Genomic DNA, 21,515 nt, shown 5'->3' on the forward strand with positions numbered 1-21,515 from the left:
CCATATTTAGCTCTTAGAAATTTTAACAAATATTTCTAACTTGTTTTGGACAAAACTATAAAAAGCAGAATAATAAATATTTGTTTGAAAATAATATCTCTGGGAGACAAACTATGCATTTAGAGACACAGTTTCTAAATAACCTTAAACATATTTTTTCATTTCTGTAACTGATTTTGTTCAGCCGACGTAAACACAGATAGTGATACGTCGGTTTCAGTCTAGTTCTAGTTTTTGGACTCATTAGACAAGATAAGATGGAGAGTTTTTTGATGTGGAGCTCCTGTATTGTCATAATAAAATGTATTCCAAAATACTAGCATTAATCATCACTCCAGGTAGGATCATCTCACCTGTGTATTTCTCTATACTTTTCAAATAAATTACTCCACCAGTGAGCTGCCATATTTATGCACCTGCACCGTTACTGAGTGTGAGTCAACTCCAGCAGCTTCCAGCCTCTTAATTCCTCCCTGCATGTTTTAAATGAGACAGCAGAGAGCCATTATTTCCAGGTGTGGAGGCCCTGTCGACACGCTCTGATACGGCCATGTATCAGCTCGGTAACACCTGCTAAAGACCGGCCGCTAAAAGGCTGCAGTCAACAGTTGGCAACTGAAAACACGGTGATGTTTCTCCACAGATGCTGCTGTCTGTTTGCAATGAAAAACATGAAACCACACTGCTGTTACACTTCAAAATGATTCTGGATATAAAAGAGATTACACTGCATGATCAAGGTGTTCAAAATCTACCAGTGAAAACAAGTTTATGAGGGCTTCCATTCATGGCCAGTTTCACACAGTGAATTAAAATATGACAACTTTAAAACTGATGATTTGAAATCAACACATTTTTGTGGTTGAATCCCTCTTATTTAAAGCCCGGTCACTCCAGGAAGCAACGCCACGAAATGAATCCGTATCAAAGGCCTGGTGATTTGGGGACTACTTCCACTCTCCGGCTCTCCGTTCCCTCAAAAGGTCAGCACCATAGACTGTATATAAAAATGGACGACATGACACATCCCCAAAAGTGAAGCCAAAACATCTGGATCGCCCCCTGGTGGCCGGCTGCAGTATCGGTCATAAATCCCGCCTCCTCCATGTTAGTGGATAGGACATGGGCCAAACTAAAAAGTCGAAGTACACGTCAAATAAATTTTTCCCAAAGATGTTTCTGTCATTTTAGGTAGTTCTCATCACGATGACGTATGTTCAAGTGTTCATTTTTCTGATAAGTCTGGTTTTAATTAGTTATTTGATGCTATAAAAAGGGGGTGAGATGTCATGATTGACAGCTGTGAATGAGCAGATGTAACTTTAACTTCCCATAATCGTAACGAGTCTGTGTAATAGAACATGTGTCAATTTGATTGTAAATTAAGTTATAGAGATATTATGGTTTGTTGTTGTGTCCGTCTAGCCAAACAGCTACCATGGTGCTAACGTAGCAGCAAGTTGGCTCAAGTTAACAAGCTGCAGCCGTGCTCGGCTCGTGATTGGCTCGGGCGGATGTGTGGGCGGGACCTCCAGCCCCCCGATCACTACTGCACAGACTCTGGCTCCAAATTACATCAAAATCTCAAGATAGCAGATCTCTTATCTGGGATATTTTGGCTTCACTTTTGTATAGTGGGAGGAAGTGGAGACGCGTCGTCCATATATATCCTATATACTAGTCTATGATCAGCACTGTCTAGACGGTCAATAGTGGGGAAGTTCACCAAAGTGTCACGCCAGGTGAAATATTTGTGCAGATTTATCCACAGATTCTATTGAAATGAATTGATTTCGCTGCCAAAGTTTGCCGTTTTTAAATGCTGGTGTGACCGGGCCTTTAAAGTATGCAAGGAGCCTTCACCCCCCCATCCCATATTATTCCATATAAAGTTTACCCAGCGTGTTTGTCTACTGCGGTCAGCATGCGTCCTATGATTATTTTTTTTTTTGCACTCTACAGTGAGAATTTTCCTATGAGTAAATGTTGCATTTTCATCTTTGTACAATGCATCTTAACATGTTTTTCAACAGAGCGTGAAGTTTGAACTGTACATATGGCTGGCTTACTAGAAAACTGAGGAAAGCTGAGATTCTGATATGCTGAAATGTTCACAGACTCAGACTGAGCCTCGGTGTCCAACATACTGTACTGTAGCATCAGATGAGTCTCTCCAAAAATCCCCATGTTGAAGGATCACACAGCAACCTGCCATCTTTAAGCCTCGGTGGAGACTCTTACACCTTTAGAGGGTCTTCTAAATATTGTTAAAATGAGTTTGAGGATCCACTTTCCGTTCTTCAAGGGCCAAGACCAAACATGCTCCTTGTATCATCTCACATTAGGTTTTATAGTTCGTTTTGAGGTTGTAAGTGTTTGTATGATGTCATTAAAGTGTTCGTAGAAACCTGCTGTTGTGTCCGCAGGTCCTGTGGAGGAGCCACAGTCCTTTTTTTCTTGATTTTTCTAGATCGGTACGTCACATCCTCTTCACCTCACTCTCTGTAGGTGAACTATTTACAAAGACCAGGGGGAAAGATACAAACAGGATGAGGAGTGATGAGGTGGAGCGGAGAAGTAACTGGTTGCACTGGATCGGGGATCGGAGCGAAGATCGGCCGTCTCCTCCCCAGGACGGAGTCATACAAAGGGCGTCATGACCGAGGAGGAGTGGCGTAGTCCCTGGATGGCGGCATAGGGGCCCTGCTGGAAGTAGTGGTGGTAGCGGGGCATGTGGAAGGAAGGGAAGGACGGCCCGCTGCCCTGCATGGTTCCAGCCAGAGCGGTGGGCGTCAGCGGCATGCCCAGCCGGCTGTAGGGGGGCAGGGAGCCCTGGATGGGGTGAGGCAGGGAGCCGGCGCCGGCGCCCATCGCCGACAGAGACTGTGGGTGCTGGAAGCCCGAGAATCCCGAAGTGGTGGTGACCCAGGAGCTCAGGGAGAGGTTGTCTGAGACGTTGAACGCTGAGCCTGCAGGAGACACGAGGTGGATGTAAATATTAGGGTCATACATACTTAAAGGTTAAAAGATAACGCTGCTAATATTCTTTATTTTTCCTGTTGTCAACAAATCCAATGAAAATAAACTTCCTGTTCCTGTATGTCACACATCTCCATTGTTGTCCAAAAACACAGACATTGTTGTTTATTTTGAGTCAGTCCCAAATACACAGTCCTGCTGCAGGAAATATTCAATAGAGCACCAAATGTGTGAAAATAGTTCCCAACAAATGCACTATTTCCTTCTGTTTCAGAAGAGGTTGCTAAAAGTACAGTGCCCTACAGTCTATAGTGTAGACTATATTTAAAGATTTACACCTTCAGTAGGAACCAATAAGATTGAAACTGAATCAGAAAATAGAGATTAGAGATGGACAAAAACAGATAGTTGGTTTTGGTCTTTTCATGGGATTTGTTGACAATAAAAGAAATACAGATTAACACCAGCCTCGTCCTACATTAAGTTCTTTAGCTCTTTTTGCAGGATGCCTCTCATCTCCTGTATCTGAGCTGACGTGATCTGTTGTGGGTGTGATGGCCACTCACCTCTGGTGTGTACGTTGTGTCCGTCCTCGCCCATGTTCTCCTCGTCGCCAGCGTAAGTTCGGATCGGCGACCGGGCGTACGAGTGCTTGTGGATCAGATTCTCAACACTTTCCCTGCAGCAAAAGCCGAAGAGAGAGCCCCAAAATAAATCTCTTTTTTTCCATTTTAGGTGTTAATTTTGTGGAGTTGCACCCCAATACAAATTCTTGTTTTTTCACAAAAGTGAAATTGTGGAATCTGATAAAATGTTGTACAAAGTGATGAAGAATTCAACATGAACATAATTCTTATCATCTTATGTAACTTTCATATATTGTATTAATGCATCTAGCTTCAACTTTTATTTTCTTAAATTTGAATATCAGAATATTTTCAACCAGCACTTAACAAAACAAACACTTTACACATAAAGTAAAGCATCTTCTTGCAGTGTTGCACTGAAATCTGTGACTTTTTTTTTACCTTTTTAGATAGGCAGCAACAATGACTGACAGCACAACACAGATTACTCATAATATCTCCATGTCACAAGATCAGAATTAAACAATTAAAAACAGTATAAATCATAAATTAATTAAACTTTTACCTCCCCTATGGGTCACATATTTTAGTAGCTGTTTTATCCATAATTTTAAACACATCTTCTCATTTATATTTTAAAAACATGTTTAAAATATTTAAGATGTTGTGTTTAACACATTACATTGGCTCCAGTTTTCACAGGGTCCCATATTTTGGTTGGTGTTATTACACTCGTCAATACTTCAATCTTTTTTCTTAGTTAACACCATAGCGTCACAAGATGTGTTGGGTCATAGATTTCAGTGCAACACCAGTATTTTTGTTCTGTTTACTAACTACGTTTCTGTTTGCATATTTCCTTGCATTCATGTAATATTTTTGTTGACATGTCTGTAAATGTGTGTGTAGTTGTTCTCACGTTTGTGCAGACTGTGTATGTAGATTTTGGCGTGTTTGTGTGCATGTTCACCGTCCCACAAAGTGCATTAGCTCATTTGAGTCTTGTCAGATAGCACTTCTCAAACACAGTGACACAAATTGTTGGAGGAGGTAGTGAGCGTGTGTGTGTGTGTGTGTGTGTGTGGGTGGACAGGCAAGTGGTCTGTATCATGAGAGCCATGCGTCCACATTAGCAGCCACCCAAACCCCCCCTCTGCAGCTCCCGCCCCTCCAATTAGGTTAGGAAAGTGCAATATCTGTCAGCAGAGGAGTACAAATGTGTGTGTTTTTATCAGCGTCGGGCCCCTCCGGCACAGAGGCCACAGCAAACTCACACAATGCACGGCAGGGCAGGAGGGAGGCGAGGGGACGGGGGGGGGCCGGGCCATGCTGGTTTCAATCAGTCACTGCAGCCAATTGAATTACAGTGTGTTTTAGTGCAGTGGCCGACTCCAGACTAATGTGATTTCTGCAGCTCCCTGAAGATCAATTGATCAGGTCTAATTCACAGCCCTCAAAAAGAGAAAGACAGAGGAAAAGGAGGAGGAGGTGGAGGAGGAGGAGGAGGAGGAGAGCGGGGGCGTCTGGCTCAGATTCGGACGTCTCTGGTTTGGGATGTTTGATTGAGGGAAATGGGCAGATGGTTTGATTTTGTCAGCTGATTTTGGCCGTAGTGCCGGAATCAGGAATTACGAGAAGTGTGTGTTTTGGCAGCGTCCATAAAAAATCCTTTGGACTGGGATTTGTAACTGTAAATCTGTCTGTGTGTGTGTGTGTGTGTGTGTGTGTGTGTGTGTGTGTGTGTGTGAGGCATCTGTCTCATACACAATATGATACATTACTTAAAATAGATTGAATATAATATAGAATAAAACTACAGTATAGTATAGGGGAAAATAAAGAAAGAATGGACAAAATAAAGAAAGAAAGGACAAAGGAAAGAATGAAAGAAAAATGCAACGACAACAACAAGGGAAAATGAAAAGTAGAAAAGACCGAAAGACAAGGACGACTGAATGAAAGAAAAAAGAGAAATACAAGAAGGAGAGATGGAGAGACGGAAAAACAAGAAAAGGAAGGATTAAAGAAAAGAGGACAGACAACAACGCAAGAAAGGAAGACAGGAAGAGAAGGCCGATAGAAAGAAAGGAAAGGGTGAAAGAAAGAGACAACAGAGGAAAAAAGAAGGAAGAAAAGAGGAAAAGAAGGAAAGATGAAAAAAACAACAAAAGAACAAGAAAGCAAGAAAAAACACAAAAAGAAAGAAAGATAAATAAGGAAATGGATGAACAGAACTAGAAAGAAGACAAGAAAGATGTAATTCAGAATGAACTGGAGAAGAAGAATGACAGAGAAAAGGAAGGACAACAAGTTAAGTGAAAGAAAGGAAGGCAAGACATAAAGAGAGTGATGGACAACAAGGAAGGAAAGACGGAGTAAAAGAGAAGACTAGGAAAGCAGGAGAAGAAAGATGAGAAATATAAAGAAAACAATAAAGAGACAAGAAAGTAAATAAGGAAGTAAAGAATTAAAGAAAAGAGGAAAGACAACAACGTAAGAAGGGAAGTCCTGAAGAAAAGGCAAAAAGATAGAGAGGGCAGAAAGAAAAGGGTGAAAGAAAGAAAGACAACAGAGGAAAAAAGAAGGAAAAAATGGCAAAGAAAGAAAAAAAAAGACAGCAACAAAAAACAGACAACAAAAGGAAAGACAAGAAAGAAAACGGATGGATAGAACCAGAAAGAAGACTAGAAAGATGTAATTCAGAATGAACTGGAGAGGAAGAATGACAGAGAAAAAGAAGGACAACAAGGTATACTGCAAAAATGCGAAATCTTACCAGATACCAATTACTGTAATTACTAGAAATTTAAAATATCGCGTAACACTTAATATAAAACACAATCACCTAACAAGTAACATTACAGTGACTTGTTTTTAGACAATGAATCTTGGATATTTTGTTAAGTGACAAAATACTTTAAGCATTACAGGCTTATTATGAATTTATGACACACAGCTTTTCCTAATAATAGTGAAATATAGCTCACACTTAATTCTCCGAGCTAATTTCAAGATCTCTTTTTATCATGAAAGGACTAAATACTACATCTCATTTCAAGAGATAATTTACACTTGTGGCAGATTTTGTTTTGTTCTTATTAAAAGTGAAAACACCTTGTATTTGTTGTTTTTATTTTACTTATTTTTGGAGTAGCTTAGGAGGGAAGACAATAATAAAAGAGAGTGATTGAACAACGAGGAAGAAAAGACCGGGTCAAAGAGAAGACAGAAGAAAACAGAATAAGAAAGACAAGAAATATAAGAAAGAAAGAATGAAAGAGACAAGAAAGTAAATAAGGAAGGGATTAGGACTGGAAGGCTAAAATGAAAGAGAGAAGAAAAAGCAGACACAAAAAGAGAGGAAGGACTTGAGAAAGGAGTGACAAAGAAGGAAAGATAGAAACAAAAAGGTCAGAAGGAAAGGCAGAATACAAAGATAAGAGGAGAAGATGAAAAACTGAAATACAATAAATGAAGGACAGGTGATAAATCTTGTTAGGAGGAATTATCTGTTTCATTCTGACACAAACAGAGAGAGATAAACACAGTATAGCTTCTGTATTTACTAATGAGCAACAGGATATCTAACACACACACACACACACACACTCCTCCCTTGTTGAGTATCTTATCGTGTGTAAACAAACAGTGCAGGACCCAGAATCCCCTGTACCTCTCCATGTCCGTCAGCCGCGACGAGTCCCGGAAACCTTTGGCAAACGGGTTGCTGTCAATCTTCAGTTTGGTGATCTGGAAACACAGCAGGAGAGAAAAGTGTAAATGTTTCTCCTCTTTTTTTGATTTAGGGAGCAGAGTATATTTACAGTCTGTTTCATGTCTTTTCTCTCCAGCCTCAACATGCTGCTTCCTGCAGCTCGGCTCTCTTCTCTACAAACACAATGGAGCTCAGGCTTTAGAGCTATTCATAGTCATTAATAGGGATTTCCTGATCAAGCTGTTTTGGCCTCTTTAATATTGGGTGCAGTGGTGGAATGTATCTAAGTACATTTACTCAAGTACTGTACTTAAATACAATTTTTAGGTACTTGTACGTTACTTGGGTTTTTCCATTTTATGCTACTTTATACTTTTACTCCACTACGTTTTGGAAGACAATATTGTACTTTTTACTACGCTATGTTTATTTGACAAAATTAGTTACTTTGCAGATTCTGAATATTATAACAAAATATAAATCAACTCATAAATAATGACATATTGTTACAGATTAAGCTACCCAGAAGCACATAAAGTAATTGAAATTAGCTCCACCTTTACCAGCTGCAACATTAAAGTGATGCATAAATGCATCAATAATTAAAATTCAGTGATATAATATTTTTTGTTTTCTGAAATGAACCATTTTACATGAGTACTTTTACTTTTTAGATTTATCTTAAATGCAGGACTTTTACTTGTACGAGTATTTTTACACTGTAGTATTCCTAATTTTACGATATACAATATATACAGATATATATATATACAGATATATTAAGATATCTGTATACTTCTTCCACCACTTCAGATACCTATGATACTTATATTTACCTAAATGTTGATTAAATATGTATTTAGATGTGTCCTGATCAAGTTTTTTTGGCCCTGATCCAAGGGTGCCAGTGGTGGAATGTAACTAAGTACATTTACTCAAGTACTGTATTAAGATTTCCATTTTCTGCTACTTTATACTTCTACTCCGCTACATTTTGGAAGCCAATATTTCATTATTAATACAAAATATAAATGAACTTCAAACATACTATACTAATATACTATGATATATTAGCTACTCAGAAGCATACAAAGTAGTAAAAATATAATAAACATTTAAATATATATATATATATAACAATATACATTACAATGTGCTCATATTTCTTCTGAAAAAATATGATATATATTAAATAAAATATAACATAATAATAATAATAATAATAATAATAATAATAATAATAATAATAATAATAATAATAATAATAATAATAATATAATATTTACCTAAATGTTGATTTGTATCTAACAAATACGTCAGATGTTCAGGAATAATCTGGTGCTTGTCATTGAGTTTTATGTGATTTTATTGTATCATTGTTTGTGTTTTGTGCTGTTCAGTATTAAATGTAATTTCATATTTAGTAGCTGTTCTGGAGCTTCCTCAAGGTCTTCCTCAAGGTCAAGAATGAACTTTCAATCTCAACTTTTAAGATGATTGTGTTATCCAGTCAAAAGTTCCAGAACAGCTACTAAATGGAGCTTGTAGCTATTTTATTAATTTAAAATGTCATGGGTTTGGCAGTTGATCCAAAGAAGAACAAGAGAACATGTGGCTGTCAGCTGTCAATCACTCACCAGCTGGTTCTGATAGGCCGTGACAGCGGTGAAGACGGTCTCGACGAAGACGAAGGTGCGGAACTCCTCAGACTTGAGGTTAAGCAGTGAGGCGGTGTGTTCCTTCTTCTTGATGATGTGGCACCGCGGCTGGTACTTGTGCATGGAGTTGAGGATGATCTGCAGAAGACAAGCAGAGCCAGAATCAATGATGATTGATACAAAATGTACAGGTTCAACAGCAGACCAGCAGATAGAAATAACATACAGTGTTAGTGTTGCAGCCTTGATGCATCTGGGTCAGGTGGGTGAAGTGGGTAGAAAAAGCTGACAGCAATCCTCTCTGCATCACTTTTTGGTAATGATCATAACTTTAATATCTTTGGTAATTTGAAGACATTACCTTGAGTTCTGAAAAATTATGTAAGGTATTTTTTCACTATTGTCATTGACATTTTTTAGACTAAATGATTAAAAAAATATAAAGAAAATAATCAACATTTCATCCTGCTTACCTAAAGTTTGCTAAAGTTTTTTAAATAATGACATTCTTTTCCTGATATTTTGTATTCTATAAATACATTAAAATATTGTCAAAAAATATAATAACATAAAAACAAATAAACCTAGAAATAAATATTGAAATGAATGTACATAGAAACATTTTTAGAATGGCATAACACTTCATTGTTTCTTCTTTGCTCCTGATTTTGCATATATTTTGCAATGGAAAGCAGTCATATCAGACCGACTTGCTGGTCTGGTTGAAAGAGGGAGAAAAAAAAGGAGAGGAAAAAAAACAACTGAGCTTATAAACTGGCAGAGAGAGACCAGGATGCAGTGCAGGGAGACGAAGAATAAAACAACGGTGGTGGAACAAAGAGAATATATATATATATATATATATATATATATATATATATATATATATATATATATATATAAATATATATATATATATATATATATATATATATATATATATATATATATATATATATATATTCATATATAGAGAGAGGAGTGTGAACAGATAAAGTTGTTAACACTGCTGCAGGTGAGCGTTTTCCTCAACAATCGTCCTGCCTGGCTGCAGCACAGGAACCAGTTTCTATTTATCTTTCTCAACCGCTGACTCAGTGTCAGTCCATTTATGTGTTTTAACACAATATGATAGGTGCTAAAGAGTGCAGACTGTCTACTGTAAGTGTGTGATACAAGACTATGCACTATATACTGTATATTACTTTCATATTTGCCTGTGGGGCTGATTATTTCAGTTGATAAAGTAAAAAAAAAAAAAAAGGTTCTGTTTTTATTTTTCTGAATGGTATTATACATTTTAGGATATTTTGGGGTGTATTTATTTTGGATACAGTAATGCTTTATTCACTTTCAGATTACATTACTGTTTTAAAATGTGCAGCTATAGAGTACAAATTTATTTCATTTCAATTATTCATTCATTCATTATAGTATGTATCTCGCTAAAACCATACATTTCTTTACTGGTATGAATGATTTACTAACAGAAGCTGTGTGATAAACAGAATAGTATATGTCAGTATTATTCCTGTGCCACTAGATTGGATTATATTTTTCTAAATGTCAAGGCTTCAGCAGCACTGACACAAACAGAAAATAAATAAAACAGATATTTGTCTGATTATCAAATTATGGGGAAATTATTTCTTAATTTTAATTAATATTATAATGATAGAGGAGTTTTATTTTGCAATAACAACATTCATTTAGTGGTGGAAAAAATGCCATCTTACTCAACTTACTTCAAATACAGATGACCTCATGACCATGATCTCTTTTTTGGTATACATTTATAATATTTTTCTTAAAACAAGCAGATTACGTATATATCTTTTACCTCATAAAATATTTGTTTTAAATGATACATTTTAAAATATGTTTTGATATATTTATAAAATATTTGTTTTTTCATAAAATATATATTTTTTAATATTTAAATCCAAAGCCTGTTATATTTCTCTTTTACACAACTACTGTATATTGACTATATGGATTAATATCAATCAAAAAATTATATAAAATAAATGAATCTGACCAAAGTTAAATAAATAAAAGGGTTATACAGTACAGCATTTTTGTTTTTATACTCACACGCTATATTTGTTTTGGTTACTTCCATGTAAATGTCAGGAACTATTTTTGGACTGGAACAAAAACAAGTGTAACACACACACACACACACACACACACACACACACACACACACACACACACACAACCTTCAAGTTTCCCAGGCTGTGTCTTACTTTTGGCTAATTAATGGATAAAAGTTAAATGTTTTTCTGCTCCCTGCTTGTGTTTGGTGGTATGATGCCTTCAGTGAAAGGAGGATTAAAGGAGCAATTTGCTCTCTGTCAGGTGAGTAATTAAAATGCCACACCAGTCTTTAAAACATGTCAGAGAGAGACAAAGCTTTTCATGGAGGTTCATGACTGACTTTCTAACTTAGATATATTTCTGTACAATACATTTTTTTAAATGTTTTTCATTCAATTTGGTCAGGGGGGGGGATACCATTTTAACAATTAATCATTTAATTTAGATTGGCTTTTAATACCTAGTAGCGTTGTGACATTTTTCCTGTGCTTTTTATGTACCTTTTTTATGATCTCATGATATGTTATGTTTTTATTCCTGTTATTTCTTGATGTTAATGTAAAGCACTTTGGGTACCTTTTGGTTATTGTAAAGGGCTATACAAATACATGTTGATGTTGATTAACAGGAGAAAAACACTATTCGACTTCAACATAACACCTGTATTATACGCCTGAGAACTGGAACTGGCTAGCCTTAGTAACAGTAACAGTAAAGCCTCTATATGGGTTAATAATACTTGACGTGGCTTTTTTTTTTATTTTTCTCGAGACAAAAGAGGAGTAAAGTAACAAGTGCTCACATGTCCGTGTTGATCCAGTTCGTTGTTTGTCAGTTTGACTTTCTCGAAGGAAACCATCTGCTTGACGAGCTGCTCTCCGGTGAACGGTGAGTCCGGGTGGACGTACAACCTGCAGGAGAAGAAGAAGAAGAAACAGCGATAAAAACCTCCTCAGCTGTGATTGGCTGAGACGCGTTCGAAGAGAACGTTCGATAGCCAATCAACGCACACGTTCTAACAGCGCTAATTAGGGCAATTATAAATCGCTTAGCTCAGCGCTGTTTAAAGTAACGGGTGAATATTGTGGAATATTCTTTTTCTGTTTTTTTTTTTAAAAGGGTTTTATTTGAAAGCAAATCATGTTCAGATTGACAAATTGCCCAAACAACATTTAAGCTATTGTTACTGTCATTGCTCCACTTTTTCCCGAAAAATGATTCGATTTAATTAAGCATATTTGGACAATTTATGCTGGGAATTTAGACCGTATGCATGCAGGCATTTTTTACTGAGAAATACTGAGGTCGTCCAGACACAAAACGAGTCTCCATTTTTTTCAGTCAGGAAATACATTTTAGAATAGAAAAAAATAGAAAATACTTTATTGTGTACTTTTTGCGTGCAAAAGGAATAGACTACATTTGTTTTTTGCATTTGCATGTGCAAAATCTGCTATTAATAATTTTATTTTTAGTGGAGGAAATAGTGACTCCTTTATTTATTTGCTTATTTTTGCTTTAGCTGAAAGTGGTCCAAGTTGAGTTTATTGAGTCTGAGGCCACTGAAATCAGCACATAAAATACCCATCGTGTGTAACTTTTAGTAGAATGTAAACTAGCTAAACCCCCCCAAAATTCTCAATAAATAAATGTATTAATTCATTTAAAAAATAAAATACCTATAGGACATGACCTCTTGTCATTGCCTGGATGCATGGCATGTCGTGACTAATGCTAAAAATCAGGGCTTCAGCTGGTCTATTGGCTTGAATTGACATCTTCATGACATCAATCAGCATGGTATGAATGTTTCCAGATGCTTCCTGGTAAAGATTAAATTATTTCATCGGTCTCCATGCCGGTGGTGGAGCTCACACAGCTCTTTTTGGTCTCCAGTTTTTTCTTTCTTCGCGAGTTGTTGAAGATGTTCAATTAAAAACAAAAAGAAAAAAAAATCCTATAGGCCTATATTATATTTTCACAACTCGTTCGTTTGTCAACATTGCAAATTATCAACAAAATGCAACAAAATAAACAAAATAAAACATTATATAGCCTTTTGAATTTGGATTTTGCGATTTATTTATTATCTAAAATATTTTTATTTTATTTTTTCTTGCTCTTTGCTTCCCATATAGTGATGAAAATATACTTTATCCTTTCTAATACAGACTAATAGGTCTATATCTTTATGTCACACGAAGCAACAATATGGCTGATATATCTTTGTTATAGCTTTTCACAGTCTCTCACTGAGGATTTATTGAGGTATTATTCAGGTGTGCCATGAAAGGTGAATCTCAGCTCTTTGGTCTCCAGTTTTTCTTCAAGATTTGTTGATGATGTTCAATTAAAAACAAAAAACAAAAAAAAATCCTATATAGGCCTGTATATTATATTATATTTTCACAACAGTTGATGTGAAGTTGAAACTCGTTCGTTTGTCAGCACTGCAAATTATTAACAAAATACACCACAATAACAAAATAAACAAAATAAAACATTATATAGCCTTTTGAATTTAGATTTTGCGATTTATTTATTATCTAAATTATTTTTTTCTTGCTCTTTGCCTTCCATATAGTGATTGTTTTCACACCGGCAATATTTGCACTACCTGTTTATATCATGTTTATTATTGTTTATAGCTTATTTTGTATATTTTATATTGGTAGAAATTCAATTTTTTTTATTCTTAAAGAGTATTTAAATTCTAACGTTTTTATCTATTCTTTTGTTAATATACTGTTTAACTTGCACCAACAAAACCAAAGCAAATTCCTTGTGTATACCTCTTAGCAATAAACACGATTCTGATTCTGATGTAAATATACGTTCTCCTTTCTAATACAGGACATCTAAGACTAATAGGCCTTTCTTATCTTTATGTCACATGAAGCAACAACATGGTTGATATATCTTTGTTATAGCTTTTCACAGTCTCTCTCACTGAGGATGTATCGAGGTATTATTCAGGTGAGCCATTAAAAGGTGTGCAGGTTGAATCTCTCTGTACCTGGCCGGTAGAGGAGGGTCTGCCTTGCCGGCCACCAGCCAGGAGGAGCGGTGGTAGGCGTACCGGTACCGCTTGTTGTCCACCGGGACGATGTCCATCAACACGATGTACTTAGAGTCCTGATCCACTCCGGAGAAAGACACCCGGATGGTGGGGAACATCCTCCTGATGGAGCAGGGACACATGATTATTATTAGTAATATAACAATAATAAATAATAATAATAATAATAATAATAATGATAATGATAATAATAATAATAATAATAATAATGATAATGATAATAATAATAATAATAATAATAATGATAATGATAATGATGATAATAATAATAATAATAATAATAATGATAATGATAATAATAATAATAATAATTGGACAAGTGTGTGTTATGTGTATGTTACTTTATGGCAAATCAAATCAAATAATTATTATCCAGATATTTTTAGAAATACTGCAGTCAAAAAAAAGTGATCTGACCAGACATATAGCCTACATTTTATACATATTTAGTTTCTTGGATTTTAATATTTTTCTTATTCAATTATTTGTACATTTTATTTCCTAAATGTGATTTCAGAGCTGCGCAGGAATACATTTCTGGTGGGTAAATAGTCCCTTATAATCCCTTATAGCATATATATTTGTTTGCACACATATTTGTTATCACCAACAAAACCAAAGCAATTTCCTAGTGTATACCTCTTACACCTGTATTATTATAATTACTACTAGAAGTATATTTTTTAATTATTATTGTTGTTGTTAAACCGTCTTGCATGGGGCTGTACATCATAAAATAATAATAATACTAATAATAATAATAATAATAATAATAATAATAATAATAATAATAATAATAATAATAATTTATTTTAATAATAATAATGAAAATAATAAAAAAAAATCAATTGATGGTTTACCTTCCAGACTTGGTGATGATCATCTCGGTGCCGAGATCATGGAATTTGTCCCACAGCTCTTTGGTCTCCAGGCTGCAGGAGATCTTGGCCATCTCCTCACTAGGGATGCTGGGAGTTGTTGGGATGAGCGGCTCCGTGCACGCGGCGGGCGCGCTCCCGCTGAAGTCCCCGTGCGCGTCCAGAGAGGACAGGTCAGCCAGAGACTGCTGGTTGCAGGACGACTTCTCCACAAACTGCTCTGTTTTTGTTTTTGACGGAAAACAGAGAAATAAACACAAAGTGTGAAGATGATTTTTTTTTTTTTTTCAATTATTGTCATCAGTGACATCTGTATCAGTATCACATCTGTATCAGTATCACATCTGTGTGTCTTTAAGGAATACAAAGAGAAATACATGTTGGTAAATAAAGTCAGTGAGTCACACTCATATACTTTCATTGTGTGAAGTCCAACATATTACAACATAATACATATTCAAGATGATGCTTCTGTCCCAAAATATAAGATATTAGCTCCTGCCCTGCTTTGAACCTGCACATTATAATACATTCCAACATTTTCTGTTATAAATACTAGAAGTGAAGCTTTTATTCTTTTTTTGTATGTTCAACATTGTGTAAAAAAAAGATGCAACTTGGTAATTTATAGAGTATGGTGTTGTTGCTTTATATTTTAAGGGTTAATTACATTGACTTTTTATTCCCAGCTCAATTTACCCACAGGTGAGTTGGATCAAAAACCCTTCACTGTGAGGATTCAGTCACATTTTCCATCACTTGTACTCAATTTATTAACGACGTTTCCACGATCAGAAGACTCCAGCAACACTTTCTGGCACATATTAAGGTCAATGAGCTCCTCAAAGATAAAAACAAACATGACATTGAGTTCCATTTGTAGTAAATGTACCCAAATGATAGAAATTATTTTGTTCCTCAGTCTGTCAAACTGTTAAATGAGAGTTTGGCTTCTAAATTGAAAGCACTGTACTTATTCCTAATGTGTGATGTAATATATGTTTGTTGTTTGGTTAAATGTTATGTTTTGTTATGTAGACAAATTATAGAAAAATATCCTGATAATAAAGTGAGATAAGGGAGGATATTACAGGGCTGTTTTTTTTGCATTGCTTGCTTGCTTTTCTGAGTGTAGTGTTGCTGTTAACACTCAGGAGAATAAAACATGTCATTTCCAGTTAATGTAATTTTTTTTGGGGTTAATTTTTGGTTAAAGAGAAATACATGTTGGTAAATAAAGTCAGCGAGCCTCCATGTAGTTTACAATCTAATGTTTAATACATTTTTAATATTTCTTTTTATTGTTGTCATTATTATTACTGGATTATCCACACTGTTGAGTCTCCAGTGTCATGGGAAATAAAAGGGAATAACATTTTAAACCCTGCATTTTATATTTAAATCTATAAAATATGTTAATCGTGAAGGGGAAAGAAACACAATTTCACTCAAATTATAAATATGAAAAGCTAAATAAATAAATAAATAAATAAACTGGCTGTTCTGCCAGTGTTTTATTCTGTTTTATATATATTTTTTTATTCACAAACAACATATACATTATATTTGGTGCAGCAACCCATGGATGGATTTCTGTTAAAATGTCAAATGACACAAAAGGTTCACCTATGGGACAGAAAATAAAATAAAATAAAATTCAACAAGTGTTCATTCATTTTATGTAAAAATCTGATGATCCACACAAACAAACTCACATCACTGTGTCAACCTGTCGAATTACTACACATTCCCACTTGTGTTTTTTAATTATAATGACCTCTAATAACCTCATTTGTAAATTCAACAGGTTATTTTTTACATTTATTTGTGAAATGATGAGAGTGTTGCTGATGTTTTCTGTCACATTTTTTAGGCTACCTGTGAATTTGTAGGTTATAGCCATGGCCTATATTCTGAAGCCTTGACCTTCATCGGACAGCTGTTTTTGTTTCCTCAGGATGTTGTGAACACTTTATAGACTATTTATTCAACTTCTAATCTCTTCTCTGCTGCTGCAATGGTCCTACTAAATCCTTCATTAACTCTCAGGGTTTTTGCATAAAACTGTTGTAATTTTTTTTCTATGTATATATATATATACTTTATTTTTTCTCTTTTTTCAAGGCTGTTTTCATATATGCAATCCACTATTTGTAATTACAACAGTCTATAAACCAACTTCTAAGTAGATGAGCTTACAGACAAACCTATCAAGTACACTAGAGAAAAAAAAACCCTCAACATTCAAAACAGAAACAAAACCAAGAAAATAAATAACAATAATAATAATGACAAAAAGAAAGAGTAGAGTTTAAAAAACAAAACGACAAAGCAAACAAAAAAAAATGGGAATTTTAATAATAATGAATAATTTAAAAATAGAAATAGTTCCATTTTAAACAATAACCTCATTTGTAAATTCAACAGGTTATTTTTTACATTTATTTGTGAAATGATGGGAGTGTTGCTGATGTTTTCTGTCACCTTTTTTACGCTACTTATTTATTAATTTGTAGGTTATAGCTATAGCCTATTTTATAACCTATTTTCAGCTATTTTTGTTTCCTCAGGATGTTGTAACACTCTATAGACTATTTATTCAACTTCTATTTTCTTCTCTGCTGCTGCAGTGGTCCTATAATAAATCCTTCATTGACTCTCAGGGTTTTTTGTGCGTAAAACAGTTGTAATCTTCCGCACCAAATCACCTGAATTAAACTTAAATTAAGTGTTTTTATTATTATTATTCTTTCCATCCTTACCGAGAGGCTTGATGGTGTTCTCCTCCGTCTCTTTGTCCTTACTGGGCTTCCCACTGGACATCAGAGCGGCTATGGAGAAAGCATTTGCCCGGGATGAGAGCTGCGGTTTCGGGGATGACGTGTACTCCATGTCGGTCGGTGGAAAAAAAAAAAAGGCTTGGACCAAAAATATTCCCTTTTTAATAATAAATAATAAATAAAAATTGAAAAAAAAATCCTCCAGAAAAAACTCAACTTCGCCTGTTTTTGGCTCCAAGAAAAAAAAAGCGAAAAAATAAAAAATACGCAGAGTTTTGTCCTTCGATGTCGCTCTTTACGCACAAGAATCTGCTCACTTTTGGAAACACTTGTCACTGCAGAGCTGTGAGTCTTGTTGGCTGCATGGTGAAGGACTAAAGGAGGCGGACTGGACTCCACTGACTGATCTGGTGCTCTTTGGGAAGCTTCAGTCTGGACTCAGCCTCCTTTTATAATCCCAGTCTGTCCTCCAATCACTGCCTCTGCTTCCACGTCACACTCCCACTGTCCCACAGCAGCTCTGATACCCAGCAGCCAATTAAAAAACATGGAGCTGTCAGGGGCTTTTTGTTCATGCCAAAGACCCACGAGAGACTGTGTGGCAATAATATGACTTCATACACTGTTAAGAATTTCCCAATAAAATAACAGTAAAGTATGGCAGCAGGGTTGCCTTTATGTTACTGTAAAATTAACATTATTGTACTGTCACTGAAATTGATAAACTTTGTACTGTTAGTAGTTTGAACATTATTAATTTCACAGTATTTTACAGTTAATTTACTGTTTAAAGATACATTATATAGCACCTTTCTTTTACATTATCTTACTGATTTGTTTTAATGCACTATTTCTTTTTTACATACATTTTAGTAAACATTATTTTTTGGCTAGATGAATAGACTTAGCAGGTTACAGACATAAGAATAGTCACACTAAATACAATTAAAGGCACTTGTTCGGAAAAAGGCTATAATAGACTTGTTGACGTTTTTCCCAAAATGTCTGTCTATAGCTGGCTACAAGCACAGAATGCAAACCAGAACAACATGTGAGTGAAGAACAATAAAGCTGATTCACTGATTTTACAATCATGTACAATGTACAAGCCCAAGATCAGGTCCCAGAATTAAACAAATACTGCATGAAACTGTTACTGATGATACTTTAGACAGCTGATCAGCAGGCATTATAGTTCAGTTAAAAAACGGCCTATGAGCGTAATTTAACAGGTTTTCTTTTGTATTAACAGTAAAGCACTGTTTTTAGCAATAACAGGTTAATACTGTTGAAATCCTGCTGTAAATTAACAGCAATTGTTTACAGTGTAGAAGTAAAACATATATCCCCCTATACCCCTTTCTCACTTCTCCTCTAATAACTCATATATCATAGAATGATAATATAATATAATATATAAACTATCCCAAATTTATTTACATCCCAAATTAAATACATGAGCAGCATCCCAAGTTTATTTACAACCCACATATCCACCTGGAGTTAAAAAAGCAGATATAAACCACCCCTTAACGCAAACCTTTATCACAACTGTTCCTCAACCATATACAGTACCTCCCAAAAATATATTTTTTGTATAGCTTTTTAAAGTGATTTATATTTGTGCTCCGCTTCAACCCATCACCCAACAGACTGAAATACACATACTCTTCTTTGTTGTACGAACACAATATGACTTCATACTGTCTATACCGGGGTGATGAGAGAGGGGGAAATGACAAACATATGGTGAGGGAAATATCATTCTTTTGCACTCATTGCACAATATAAAGGAGAGGAATAAAAATGTACTTTATGTTTGCAGGACCTCTCATGGACCCCTGGAGGGCCCCAGACCACATGTTAAGAAACCCAGAATGTCAGAGACGCTTGCCCAAGATGGTGCTATTTGATAATTAATGGCAGCAGTAAGGTGATGATGACAGCTTTACACACACTCATATAAGTCCAACATATGAACTAAAATTCAAGATGATGCTTCTGTCCCAAAATATAAAATGTTAGCTCCTGCCCTGTTTTGAACCTGCACATTATAATACATTCCAATGTTTTCTGTGATAAATACTATAAGTGAAGCTTTTGTTCTTTTCTATATGTTCAACATTGTGTGAAAAAAAAGATGCAACTTGGTAATTTATAGAGTAATGTTGTTGCTTTATATTTTAAGGGTTAATTACACTGACTTTTTATTCATAGATTAATTTACCTACAGGTGAGTTGGATCAAAAACACTTGACTGTGAAGAATCCGTCAAACTTTCCATCACTTGTACTCAATTTATTAACAATGTTTCCATGATTAGAAGAATCCAGCAAAACTTTCTGGCACAATGAGCTCCTCAGATATAAAAACAAACATGACATGAGCTCCATTTGTAGTGAATTTACCCAAATGATTAAAAAATAGGTTTCACATCACAAATTATTTTGTTCCTCAGTCTGTCAAACTGTTAAATGAGAGTTTCGGTTTTCTAAACTGAAAGCACTGCAGCTACTTATTTATATAATGTGTGATGTAATATATGTTTGTTGTTTGGTTAAATGTTATGTTTGTTATGTAGACAAATTATAGAAAAATATCCTGATAATAAAGTGAGATAAGGGAGTATATTACAGGGCTGTTTTTTTGCATTGCTTGCTTGCTTTTGTAATGTTAGTGTTAACACTCAGGGAGAATAAAACATGTGATTTTCATTTGTTTGGTTAATTTTTTTGTCCCATAGCAGAGATGGCACTTTAGATTTTGCAATCATTCATTTTAAAATGAACGTCTCAAGTGAAAAGACATATATGACAGAGGTACTCCGGATTCTGCCTTTTGTCCTCATTATGTGGTGTGAGGTGTGTGAGACCCTCAGCAACTGTGAGAAATGCCTTTACAACACACACACACACACACAACACACACACACACACACACACACACACACACACACACACACACACACACACACACACACACACACACACACACACACACACACACACACACACACACACACACACACACACACACACACACACACACACACACACACACACACACACACACACACACACACACACACACACACACACACACACACACACACACACACACACACACACACACACACACACACACACACAGGAACCTTATTGAGTGCAGGAGCAGCAGTCTTGGGTTAATCCGTTCTGTGACACACACCAGTGAGCCCCTAATCTGTCTCTCACACACACACACACACACCAAGCTCTCACGTGACAACAGGAAATGCAGGTTATTTCTATGAGGTCTACAGTAACAGTAATAATTGCTGTAACAGTGCAGCATCCTGGTTGGTTTTAATGGTGACAGCAGACCGGCCTGCAGTCTGTACTGCAGGTTTTCTAAGCTGTTATCATCTTATTACTGTGTTTAGTCACTCATTCAATCTTATATCCAAGAAGAAAGCTTTCAGGATGGATTAAAGAAATCTTTTTTATTTCCTGTGCTTTTAACTTGATAGGGTCTGAATCCGGTCTAGACTTCACCTAAAGAGTCTTTATCAAAACAAAATGTTTTTTCTTCCTCCAGACGACTGATCGGTACTCAGGGTTCAACGCTAATGTTTCTTTGTTTTTTTAGACATGCCCGAAGTCAATTTTTAGTTGCCCCTATACAAATTGTTTAATTTCAAATAACAACAAAGACTAATTGTCATGTTTTATCCGCCTAGCTCTCAAACTTGCAGCAAACT

At 35.6% G+C, this 21,515-nt stretch overlaps 1 protein-coding gene across 1 annotated transcript; it reads right to left on the bottom strand.

Annotated features, from left to right (window-relative positions):
- Positions 1 to 1,608: 1,608 nt before the first annotated feature.
- On the bottom strand, positions 1,609 to 18,230 carry tbx20 (T-box transcription factor 20). The gene is made up of 8 exons (XM_037785163.1): positions 17,759 to 18,230; positions 14,979 to 15,216; positions 14,056 to 14,220; positions 11,842 to 11,950; positions 8,919 to 9,077; positions 7,240 to 7,316; positions 3,546 to 3,658; positions 1,609 to 2,969 (listed from the first exon to the last, which is right to left on the bottom strand). Exons 1-8 carry the CDS (start codon positions 17,886 to 17,888, stop codon positions 2,641 to 2,643), a joined length of 1,320 nt encoding a protein of 439 aa, XP_037641091.1. The 5' UTR covers positions 17,889 to 18,230; the 3' UTR covers positions 1,609 to 2,640.
- Between the last annotated feature and the right edge of the window lie 3,285 nt (positions 18,231 to 21,515).

This window comes from Sebastes umbrosus, chromosome 11 (assembly GCF_015220745.1).
Source record: "Sebastes umbrosus isolate fSebUmb1 chromosome 11, fSebUmb1.pri, whole genome shotgun sequence".
Classification (NCBI taxonomy): Eukaryota; Metazoa; Chordata; class Actinopteri; order Perciformes; family Sebastidae; genus Sebastes; species Sebastes umbrosus.

Coding starts and splice junctions, on each gene's coding strand:
- tbx20 (XM_037785163.1), bottom strand. CDS start 17,888: ATGGAGTACACGTCATCCCCGAAACCGCAGCTCTCATCCCGGGCAAAT. Junction 7,317..8,918: donor CGGCCTATCAGAACCAGCTG/GTGAGTGATTGA, acceptor CTGTGTTTCCAG/ATCACCAAACTGAAGATTGA. Junction 3,659..7,239: donor CGGCTGACGGACATGGAGAG/GTACAGGGGATT, acceptor CTTTTGCTGCAG/GGAAAGTGTTGAGAATCTGA.